The sequence below is a fragment of the Lactuca virosa genome, chromosome 5 (assembly GCF_052849685.1).
Source record: "Lactuca virosa cultivar CGN04683 chromosome 5, Lactuca_virosa_CGN04683_v6, whole genome shotgun sequence".
Taxonomy (NCBI): Eukaryota; Viridiplantae; Streptophyta; class Magnoliopsida; order Asterales; family Asteraceae; genus Lactuca; species Lactuca virosa.
Window position 1 is genome coordinate 381055455 of NC_136430.1, and position 11938 is coordinate 381067392.

General features: G+C 37.4%; 1 protein-coding gene across 1 annotated transcript; it reads left to right on the plus strand.

Annotated features, from left to right (window-relative positions):
• Positions 1 to 837: 837 nt before the first annotated feature.
• Positions 838 to 4864, plus strand: LOC145117565 (mitochondrial-processing peptidase subunit alpha-like). Its single transcript, XM_079053859.1, has 13 exons — positions 838 to 1069; positions 1762 to 2001; positions 2086 to 2382; positions 2485 to 2652; positions 2794 to 2961; positions 3068 to 3148; positions 3247 to 3313; positions 3418 to 3515; positions 3595 to 3667; positions 3820 to 3890; positions 3981 to 4030; positions 4107 to 4219; positions 4531 to 4864. Exons 1-13 carry the CDS (start codon positions 1031 to 1033, stop codon positions 4575 to 4577), a joined length of 1512 nt encoding a protein of 503 aa, XP_078909985.1. The 5' UTR covers positions 838 to 1030; the 3' UTR covers positions 4578 to 4864.
• Positions 4865 to 11938: the final 7074 nt, after the last annotated feature.

The window sequence follows — 11938 nt, forward strand, 5'->3', positions numbered from 1 at the left end:
CTAAAAACTACTCCAATTTAGGTCAAGAAAAATGGTATTCTATGTTTATCAAATCCACGTCACAAAACAAATTCTGATCAAATGCTAAACCCACTGTCCAAAGTGTTCGACCAACACTTATGACCACCGTACTAAAAATAAAGGTTTATTGATTACTTACTTGCATCGCATTCCTGTTTATGAATCGATGATCCATATACACAAATAAAAATAACGATCTTCACTCGTTTTCATGGTGAAAGAGACGACAGACGACGATGAACATAAACTTTTGAAAAGTGAGGACCTGTGAGACCTTTTTTCTTACCTTTCCCGTTTGCGACGTTTCTTTCGCAGACCTTATTGTTATTTTGTTAAATCCTTGAAAAAAATGTTACGCCAAGAGATACTCTTCTTATAAATAGTAATTTTAATGAATAACTGTTCAAAATAACTCTTCTTTAAATGGGTGTTACCCCATGGCAGTGGCGGAGAAATTTTGATATGGGGGTACAAACATTATCAATATATATTTTATGTAGTTATCATATCCCGGACATTAAAAAAAATGGTACAATATCTTAAGATGGGGTACAATAATATAGAACATGTTTACAAATAAATTTTTTATATACATAAAACAATTTTTTAAGGATACTGTAGTACCCCAACGCCCCATCTAGCTCCGCCACAACCCCAAGGCCATCTTTACCAAAAAATGTACAAAAAAATTTTGTTTTCTTTTATCACGTCCATTACCAAATGCTACTTGAAGACTTCAAGTATTTGAACCCATTATTTTGAATGGGCTAAGTTGTGAAAATAAAAGCCGAGGGGAGGCCCAGATCTCACACGTGCCGCGAGAATAATTCTCGCACGTGGTAACACACCATTCAGCTCTTCGTTGCTCGCCTCTCGAACCCCCCAAACTTCGTCGCACAAATCACCTTCCGATTTGCTCCGGCACCTAATTTATATAGAGAGAAGCAGCGGAGATAGAATCACATAACACACGTTGTTTCTTTGGTTCCGCATTACTCATCGATTGGTCATGTATCGTTCCGCAGCTTCGAGAATTAGAACCCTAAAGGTAAGTGATGTTTCATTAATCATTTGAATGAATAGAGAACAATTTGATTTTGAAGCAATTATATATCCGACTGATTCGAAGTTTCGATTTTTCATGTTTTGCTTTGTCGAATCATGTTTTTAGCTGTATCTTAGGGTTCTTAGATCTGATCGTGATATATTTTCCACTCTTGCAGTTTAATGATCTGTGTGTATGCGTAGTAAACTTACCATAAGAACTAGAAACAACGATTATAAAACGAGAAACGACTCAGTAAGATAAAAATGAGAAATGATCATATGGTTTTTTATTTGCTTTGGGTAAATCAAGAATCAATATTCCAGTGAAATGTGTGAACAGAACAGATTACATTCATATAAGCAGAACATACACAACAAGATTCGTGGAGGTAAATAAATTTTGTTGCACTTGCACAAATACCTTACATGATGTGGTGTGGTATTGTACATGGTGGTGGATGTGGATTATATCATTAGTTACTCTATTCTTTTAGCTATGTGCCAGTTAATCCAAGGAAGACAATTGTAGAGAAAGATAATTTAAACACTATTGTATCCCATTATGATCTAAAGACACCTCACCACTCTTTCCTCCATGAACATTATAAAACCTACTTTCCTAGTGTTTACATTATGTATAAATTGCTAGAAAAAAAAACGATAATTGTCTAATGACATTATGATATGCTATAGAGCCGTGCAGGCAATAGGACACTTGCCAGGTTTTCAAGCTCAAGTGCTGTTGCAGCCAAGTCATCATCAGGGGGTCTTTTTAGCTTATTTACAGGAGGAAGTGGTTCATCATCTCCTCCTTTAGACTTTCCCCTTAAGGGCATTGAACTCCCACCTTCTTTACCTGATCATGTTGAACAGGGAAACACAAAGATAACTACTCTCTCAAATGGAATCAAAATCGCCTCAGAAACTTCAACAGTATGTCAATTGTCAGCACTTTATATACATATGGTCAAACTGTTATAACCTTTTTGATTGATCTTGATTCTTTTTTTTGTATAGAACCCTGCTGCCTCTATTGGCTTGTATGTTAACAGTGGCTCAATCTATGAAACACCAGCTTCATATGGAGCTACACATGTTCTTGAACGTATGGCTTTCAAAAGCACACTTAATAGGAGCCACTTGCGTGTTGTGCGTGAAGTGGAAGCAATTGGTGGAAATGTAACAGCTTCTGCTTCAAGGGAACAAATGGGTTACTCATATGATGCTTTGAGGAGTTATGTTCCTCAAATGGTGGAGCTACTTGTTGACTCTGTAAGAAATCAAGCTTTCTTGGATTGGGAGGTCAAAGAACAGGTGCTTGTTTACTTGTTTCCTTTTCACTTTATTTCTTGTCATTCATCTTTTTTGAAAGTTGTCTTTTACATATTTTATAATTAAAAACATTAATTTATACAGATTGAGAAGGTGAAGGCTGAGATTGGTGAATATGGCAACAATCCTGAGGCGTTGTTGTTGGAAGCTATTCATTCAGCTGGATATGCTGGTGGACTTGGGAATCCTCTTCTTGCTTCAGAAGGCTTAATCAACAGAATAAACAGTACAGTTTTGGAGGATTTTGTAGCTGTGAGTTTCACACCTTATATTTTTTGTTATTTTATGCATTTAACAACTAGAGTATCTGGTATTAGTATTACAATCATCCTTTTTATTGATTCCATGTGGATTTTGTTCCTGAAAAAAAAAATGTTGCTTGAAATTTTTTAGGCAAACTATACAGCTCCTCGAATGGTACTTGCTGCATCAGGAGTTGAACATGAGGAACTGTTGAAATATGCAGAGCCTCTTCTCTCTGATTTGCCAGGTGGCACTCAGGTTGAGGAGCCGAAATCAGTGTATGTTGGTGGTGATCACCGTGTTATGGCTGACACAGGGGTGGGTGTGTCTTTTTAGTCAAATTGTGTATCCTTTTTTATTGACTAAATTACCCTTTGTCATCCTAAGGTATTGACTAAATCACCCTTTGTCAATTGTCATACAGAGAACTAGTTTTGCTCTTGCATTTGAACTTCCTGGTGGCTGGCTTAAGGAGAAGGAAGCCATGACCTTGTCAGTTCTTCAGGTATCCTTTTTTTATATTTATCAACCAATTTTCTTATTCCTTTTATTTATTTACCAATAAGCATCAGGAATTAATATTTTATGATTTTATCTACTCAGATGCTAATGGGAGGAGGTGGATCTTTTTCAGCTGGTGGTCCTGGAAAAGGGATGTACTCGCGTCTTTGTGAGTTGCTTCGTCATATTTTTTTTTTATTATAAAAACTAGTTATCATAATTCAAATACTAATTTTAATTTTTAATTTATTTTTGGATTATTATTGCGATCAGATCTTAGAGTTTTGAATGAGTACCCTGAGATTCAATCGTTTTCAGCATTCAACTCTATCTATAATCACACTGCCTTATTTGGAATCCAAGCTACCACAGTAAGTAGACATCAGTAAGTTTTCAATTATTTTATTTAGGTGATTATTTATTTATTTATTTATTTTTAAATCCATGCAGAGTTCTGATTTTGTATCGAAAGCCGTTGATATAGCAGTGAAAGAACTCATTGCAGTTGCCACCAATGGAGAAGGTAAGCTATAATATGCCATAGTTGAACTTCTTATTAAGAAATAGCAAACCTAATTTCATTTATTTATTTATTTATTTATTATAACATCATACTTTCATTTCTTCCTACTACATTGAACATTTAGTCAAAGTTACTAATATGTAATCTTACAGTCAACCAAGTACAGCTGGAGCGTGCAAAGCAGTCAACCAAGTCTGCTATTCTGATGAACCTTGAATCAAGAGTATGCAAATGCAATTTAGCTTGGGTTTGACTAGTCAAACAAATTTCGTTTATATATTTAATTCACTTTTTGATTTATCTTCACTTTCAGATGGTTGCTTCAGAAGATATTGGCAGACAAGTATTGACCTATGGAGAAAGGTATTTTACTTAAACAATCTGTCTGTCATCTCTCTATTCAACTATTAAATATTTTAATATTTTCAATTTCAATTAGGAAACCTGTGGAGCATTTTCTGAAAGCTGTCGATCAAGTATCAGCCAATGACATCACTTCCATTGCAAAAAAGCTTCTTTCTTCCCCTCTCACCATGGCTTCTCATGGGAATGGTAATTTTATTTTCCACTACAAATACCAATGTACTTTCAAATTCAATCATTTGTTTTCTTATATCATCCTACTTCAATTTTTTCTCATCACCGCATTTTACTTAGGAAAAGCTACCCAATTATAAAAACATTACAAGTTCTTTATTTTAAAAGTACAATGCTATAATCAAAAGGAATAAAAATAAGATAAGATGCTATATGTGATAAACAAATAAATGGAAGTACATTGCTATTAAGCCTTTTCAACTACAAATCATGCGCTTTTTATGATATTTATCTGACTCTCTACATAATTTCCCATGTTTTGGCAGTTATAAATGTACCCACCTATGACTCGATCAGCAGCAAATTCCATTAATGTGCCAAAATCGGCTTCTTCACCTTGTGAATCTTTTGAGGTATAAATATGGATGGATTACAACCATATTTACAGATGCCTTTCGCCTTATGAAATAATAAGTTAAGGCAACCATCAATTTTTTTTAAAAGCTTGATATGTATTATTACATGTAATTTTTTTGGAGTTTTTGAGTGGGCTATATATCCCTTGTTTCAAATAACAAATGTATCACAAAAGAACTAAAACAAGTTGTGATCAACAATTCAACATGACATAACTGGTTGTACTGGGTATTGGACTAAGAATGAGACCGATGTCAGTGAGATAAAAATTACACTATAAGCGTAGATTAGTCCAACATTTGATTAAAGTAAAAGTAAGTCTTACCCATGTAGGGAGGGTCAGATTAGTCCTTTGAAGTTGGTGCACCCACCTAATTATGAAGACGATGAAATAAAATAAGTTTATGATTTAACAAAACTAGATTGAAAATGTATGTGTATTATTACCTATGTCTGTGTCAGATCCTCATATTGCATTTTGAACAATCTAACAAGAATGTTATACTATTCAGTCGGATCCTCATTGCATTTTGAAAAATCTGACAAGAATGTTATACTGTACTATTCTGTCATTTTTTTAATGTTGTAATTAAGAATTGAATAATTTGAAAATAGATAGATATGGTTTAGTGGTGAAGGGTCATCACTAGCTCAATGGAGTTTAGTCCAAATTGATTTTAGCCGTATAGTCAAAAGACGCTCAAATGTTCTAGAATGTTTTTGAATATTCTAGAACATCATGTAAGCTCAGGGAAGATTTTAGAACATACCAAAAAACCCTGTAGTATTTTAGAACATCATTGAATATCATGTAAGGTTATGGAGCATTATATATGATTATGGAAAAACTTGAAATGTCTCTAAGACTTTTCTAAAACATGGTAAAGTGTTCTAAAATCATATGGAAGCTTGCAATAGACATGCATTATGGTAGATGATTCTAAAAGAGTCATGCATATGCTAAGTAAGTAGAAAAGTCTAGAACCTTTCGAAAAGGAGGCAAAATGTTAGGAAACCCCTATAAATACGTGGAGCTTGTTTGCTCCTAACCATCCAGCATCCAAGCATCCAATAAACAATCTAATAAAAGCTAAGTGTAGTGGTCTCTCAAAATATAATATCTTCTTAAGTTGTCTTAATAAAAAAATGTTGGTGTTTCCTATATAAAGAGTTATGCTCAACAATATGTTATCAGAAAAATGTTTATATATATTGTTAACTAGTGATCTTTTTTATATCGTGAGTGGTGTGTGACTCTACAAGTTTGGTGTCAAAACAAACTTGTTTGGTATTATTAAGGTACTACCAACACACAAAGGGTGATGTCCAAGTCGAGGAATAAAGAAACTTAAAAGCAACAACTACAACACATGGGAAACATGTATGATGTCCTATTTACACGAACATGACTAATGGGAGGTCATTGGTGGAAAAAAAATTATCCTTAGAAAAAGATGTTAATGTCGCCTTGCGTAAATGGAGAATCAAAGTAGGTAAAACGATGTTTACCTTGAGAACTACACGCAAAGAAATGATTGAAACTTTAACACATAAGGATCTTTAACAAGCAAACATAATAAATGAAATAAGAATAAATAATCTGAACACCACACATCCAAGCTGGTTGAAGGTCGTCAATTTTTATCCAAGCCTATCACTTATCACTGGTGTTGCATATGGATGACTATCACATGGTATTAAGGATGTATTTCTTAGACAATGCCCAACTCTAGTCATTTGAGAAAGATGATACTATACATATCATTAAGGGTTCACTAATTCACATTGTACTTTTGAAGAGAAATATAGTAAGGTCCCAAATCTTATCAAATATGCAACTCAACAGAGGTCTAAAGAAGAATAAGACAAAATAATGAAAACCTTAAAAGATGAAGACGTTCTCTCGAAGACACTTTCCAAAGGAGATTAAGAATATAAGGTCACCAAAGTTGCATAAAAAGTTGCAGCTGAGATGAAAAATGGATCATATGATGGAATAATTGGATAAGGCAAACAAAATAAAAAACACATTGATTTGTAAGTGGGAAGTTAACATTCCTCGTCCGAGTGACATCTAATCATGATGATCAGATCAAGAAGGGATCACATCATAACTTATTAATATTGAGGGAATTAGTTATGGCTTACAAAAGAGACAACCCAACTACATAAAAGTTTTCCAACGGGAGGCATATGGGACTATAGAAGATAGTTCAACAGGGCTACAAACAATTTCTTGGTACAACAAAAGACAACCAACCATATCATTCTCAATTACGGAAACAAAGTACAAATCAACGAGCGCACAACTTAGGAAAAACAAATAATGTGGTAAAGAGAAAGTGCCAAAGTAAGAAGTCAAGATGAGACACATCAAAACTAATAACCAACTAGCAGACGTGTTCATGAAAGGGTCGAGTATTGGAATATATGCGGGATTTTGTTGTTAGCTCAACATGGTATGGTAAATATGAGCTAATGTTGAGGGAAAGTGTTGAAGGATCACTACTAGCCCAATAGAGCTTAGCCCTTTAACTTAAAGACATTAAAACATTATAGAATTCTCTAGAATATTCTAGAACATCATTGAAGACCGTGGAAAGTTATGAAACATCCTAGAAGACTGTGTAAGACCCTATACCCTGGAATGTCATATGTAGAACATGGTATAATATTCGAGAAGCATATGGAAGCTTGTAATACACATAAAAAGGAGGTGAAAGGTTAAGGTGTTGCTTAACATTTAGTACTTAGCAGATGATCCCGATTTTATACTTTTCATCCTGATATTCTGTAACATTATAGAAAGGCGGTGAGCCCTTCATTCTCCTTTTTTATCCACGGAGAAACAATAAATTAAAAGAGGACATATGAAATAATTAGGAGATGATCATCAACTATTTTTTTATTTCATATCTCTCATTCAAACGAACAATTTCGTCAAAGGATTTATTTATATCCACAACCCGCTTCTTGTAAGGATCATAGTTTCTACGTATGTAAATCATAACATACAAATTAGTTCGCAAAATATATATAGTTCTTAGTTCATAAAGAGTCAAAACATTTAACACTTTCGATATCATTTACCAGTTCAGATTAGCTGCCAATCCAACTTGTTTGTGATGAACATGTAACCACATTAGATCCTAATTCATGTAAAAATAAGATACTAGTTTAAGATGGATTGGATATGATTCTATACTTTTAGTTTGATGTCTTCTTTTGATTCTAACTGGAGATCAAATGATTTCCTATTTTCCTTGACGTAACTCCTCTTTTGATGAAAAAGAATAGAGAGGTTAATTCGTTTTTAAATTTGCCATGAAACTGCAGATTTGGAGAGAGAAAATCGTAGATGGCTATATGCCATCTGCGATTTTGGGTCTGACAAAAATGGCAAAAATCTAGTTTTGTATACCCATGTAACAGCCCAAAAACCAGAGAAAAATTTTCATTTTTAAATAACGTTACAATCATAAGTTTAATACCAAAATCCAATACATAATCATCATTTAAAATCATCAGAGTGTCAATAACAGGGAATGTGGAAAATAGTGGAGAGTGAATGCTGCGCCATCAAGCCGGACCCTTCCCTTTAAAACTGGAAATACCTTAAATCACAACACAAACTGTAAGCTATTGGTTGTTAGATCCCTTTTTTTTGGGTGTTTTATGTTGCTTTTCTTGTCCAAAAGGTCCCATCTTGTGCATGGTTTGTTATTTTCGTTTTGAGTTGTCCTTCCAGACCCTAGGAAGGGTCCTAAGACATAAAAATTAGGTCCCAACTGCTAGAAGTGTTTCATGCATCTTGTAGAAGGTCTTAATGGATTAATACCTTGTGTTAAGCACTTTGTGGATTTGTAAAGTCATAAAGTTGGAAACTTTATGACTCTAGGGTGCATTTGGACTGTAGATCTGATGTATGGGCTTGAGTGCTTAAGCCATTAAGCACTTAATGGAGTTTTGGGGTTGCGAGGGTACGCCCCGCATACATGGGAGTACGCCCCGCGTACTCGGTCAACCACCCTGATGGTGGTCTTCTGCAAGGCTTCGCGTACGCTAAGCATACCTCCGGAGTACGCCCCGCGTACTCGCATGGGTCAGCCTTGTTGAGTTGACTCGGCTAGGTTAGTGGGTTTGACCAATTGACTTTGACCAAGTTTGACCTTGAGGGAATTTTGGGTATTTTGGGATTTTAATGGAATTGGTCATTTTTTGGAAATAGTTATCGTTTAAAGAGATGAGATTCGGATTCGGGCCTCATTAATTCTGTTTAGTTTGCAATGTGAATTCTCCTCACTGTACTTGCGTGTCGAAGGCACCAATGCTGGCCCATTGGATTGACATCCTATTATGCATTCTACTGTATTGTAGTGATATGTTAGATCGGTATCCTGATATATAGGATGATGCTATGCTTAGTGATCTGTATATGATTATCTGTTATATGTGCAGATGTTTGGTCGGTGGCTGAGGCTTCACTGCTTTATGCGTAAGCCAACAGACCGGGGTATACCAACCCGATGGTTGAATGGGCCCGAGGGTATTCCATCTCGAGGATGACTGGACCCATATTATGTTGGCATTCAAACCCGTTGGTTGAGGGCCTAGGGTATTCCAACCAAATGGTTGATTGCACCCATAGTATGTCGGCATTCCAACCTGATGGTTGAGGGGCCTAGGGTATTCCAACTCGATGGTTGATTGGACCCATAGTATGCTGTTGTTGTATATGTGTTATTTGTTTGTGTGTTGGTACTTTGGGGGAACTCACTAAGCTTTAGGCTTACAATTTTGGGTTATGTTTCAAGTACCTCAGATGATCGCGGGAAGGGGAAGGCATGATCGTGCACCTCCTCATGTTTTGATTTATGATTTTGGGAAAACTTTGATATTAAACATGTTTTGAAAACTAAACTGTAAACAATGATGATTTGTGGATTGGTTTTATAAGTTTAAATTTTTCATGAATTTTGTGCACAACATATCATGCCACATTCCGCTTCATGCAGGGCCACCAATAATCAAGCCAGAGGGCTCTATACATTTTCATCGCACCAGGATGAATAGAGAACCTCGACTTGTGTGCCTCATCCATCAAAACCTGATGCGCACCACCCAAATACGGTACCCACTCCCTCCGATGGAGAGTCATCAAACCACTACTATCATAATCAAAAGAGGACACCTAACCCGGTATACACTCCCTATTCTGGTGTTCCTCCTTCATCGCCTCGACATGCGCCTCTCGAACCCGCTCCATACGTGGAGTAACCATGGTCATCCTTAAACACATATTCCTGATCGGGCGGTAGCCGTCTTGCGACTAAGAGCATCGACCACCACATTGTCCTTCCCTGGGTGATAAAGGATCTCATAATCATAATCCTTCACAACATCCAACCATCTACGATGCCTCATGTTCAGATTCGCTGATCCATCAAATACCTCAGACTCTTGTGAGACATGTAAATAGTACAACACACCCCATACAAATAAAGACGCCAAATCTTGAGAGCGAAAACCACAGCCCCCAACTCCAAATCATGTGTAGGATAGTTCGCCTCATGAGGCTTGAACTGCCTACAAGCGTATGCAATGACATGACCCCTCTGAATCAATATCGCACCCAATCCAGTGATCGACGCATCACAATAAACCATAAAATCTTCAACACCCTCTGGCAGGGTCAGAATCGACACCTCACATAGTCTCTGCCTCAGGGTCTCAAAAGCCGCCTGCTACTCAGGCCCCCAACAAAAAGTATTAGTCTTCTTTGTCAGTTGGGTTAGAGGAACTGCTATCTTGGAGAAATCCTATATAAATCTCCGATAATAACCTGCCAAACCAAGGAAACTCTGAATCTAGGATGGAGACCTCGGAACCTTTCATCTCATCACCGCCTCAACCTTAGCTGGACCGATCAGGATACCGTTTTGGTTGACAAGGTGCCCCGGAAATTGCACCTCGTACAACCAAAACTCACACTTGGAGAACTTTGGAAAAAGATTTTCTCTCCTCAAAGTCTCCAATACTTCTCTCAAGTGCTCCTCATGCTACTCTTGGGTCTTGGATTAGACCAGGATATCATCAAAAAATACAATTACAGACCGGTCTAGCATAGGTCTACACACGCGGTTCATGAGATCCATGAACGCTGTTGGAGCATTGGTGAGCACGAAGGACATCACCACGAACTCGTAATGACCGTAATGAGTTCAGAAGGCAGCCTTCTGAATATCCTCCTCTCTGACCCGCATCTGATGATAACATGAATGCAGATCAATCTTTGAAAACCAAGATGAACCCTGAAGCTAGTCAAATAAATCGCCGATCCTATGGAGTGGATAATGGTTATTCATTGTTAGCTCATTCAGCTCCCAATAGTCGATACACATCCGATGCGACCCATCATTTTTCTTCACAAATAATATCGGCGCTCCCCATGGTGAACTACTCGGCCGAATAAATCCATTTTGTAACAACTTCTGTAGTTGTGTAGACAACTCCTGCATCTATGGAGGTGCTAACCGATAAGGTGCTTTGGCTATCAGAGCCGCACCTAGAACCAACTCAATCTGAATCTCCACCTACCTCTCCGGATGCACTCCATGCAAATCCTCCAGAAATACGTTCAGGTATTCCTGAACAATCGCTACATCGCCTACAGTCGCCTTACCCTCCTCCCGGGTATTCATCACATAAGCCACGCATCCATGACAACCCTGCTGAAGATAATATCTGGCCCTTGCTGCCGAGCACATAGCCAGTACACGTTGAGCACCCTCTCCATGATTCATCAACTCTCCCCCACTTGGGGTCCGGAAACGCACCAACTGATGCTTGCAGTCAATCATTTCCCCATTGGGGCTCAGCCAATCCATCCACACAATAACCTTGCTCTCGCACAGGGGAATGGGAACGAAATCGATCGGGTACTGCTCGCTGAACAACTCTAAAGTGCATCCCCGATGAAACCTCGATACTCGTACGGGACAATCGTCAACAATATCAACCTCTAATGGATAATCCAGCTCCCCCAGAGAATCGACAAACCTCTTGCTAAGTGCAAGAGATACAAAGGATCGGGTAGCCTCTGAATAAAAAAAACCAGAGCGGAGATATCGTTCAAAAGGAACGACCCTAAAAGAACACACATATATAAGCAGGAAAACAAAATAAATAAAGAGATAAGGAGAAGATACATACCCGTTACCACATCTAGTAATGAACGAGCCTCCTTTACTGTCAGTTGAAATGACCTGCTCCTCACAACAGATGCCTCTGCCATTCCCTGGCGACCATCTGTGATCC

What these genes read in the sequence shown, in the direction of transcription:
- LOC145117565 (XM_079053859.1), top strand. Translation starts at nt 1,031, where the DNA reads ATGTATCGTTCCGCAGCTTCGAGAATTAGAACCCTAAAG. An exon ending in AGGGATGTACTCGCGTCTTT is followed by an intron (nt 3,314 to 3,417) that starts GTGAGTTGCTTC and finishes TATTGCGATCAG; the next exon opens with ATCTTAGAGTTTTGAATGAG. An exon ending in TTGGAATCCAAGCTACCACA is followed by an intron (nt 3,516 to 3,594) that starts GTAAGTAGACAT and finishes AAATCCATGCAG; the next exon opens with AGTTCTGATTTTGTATCGAA.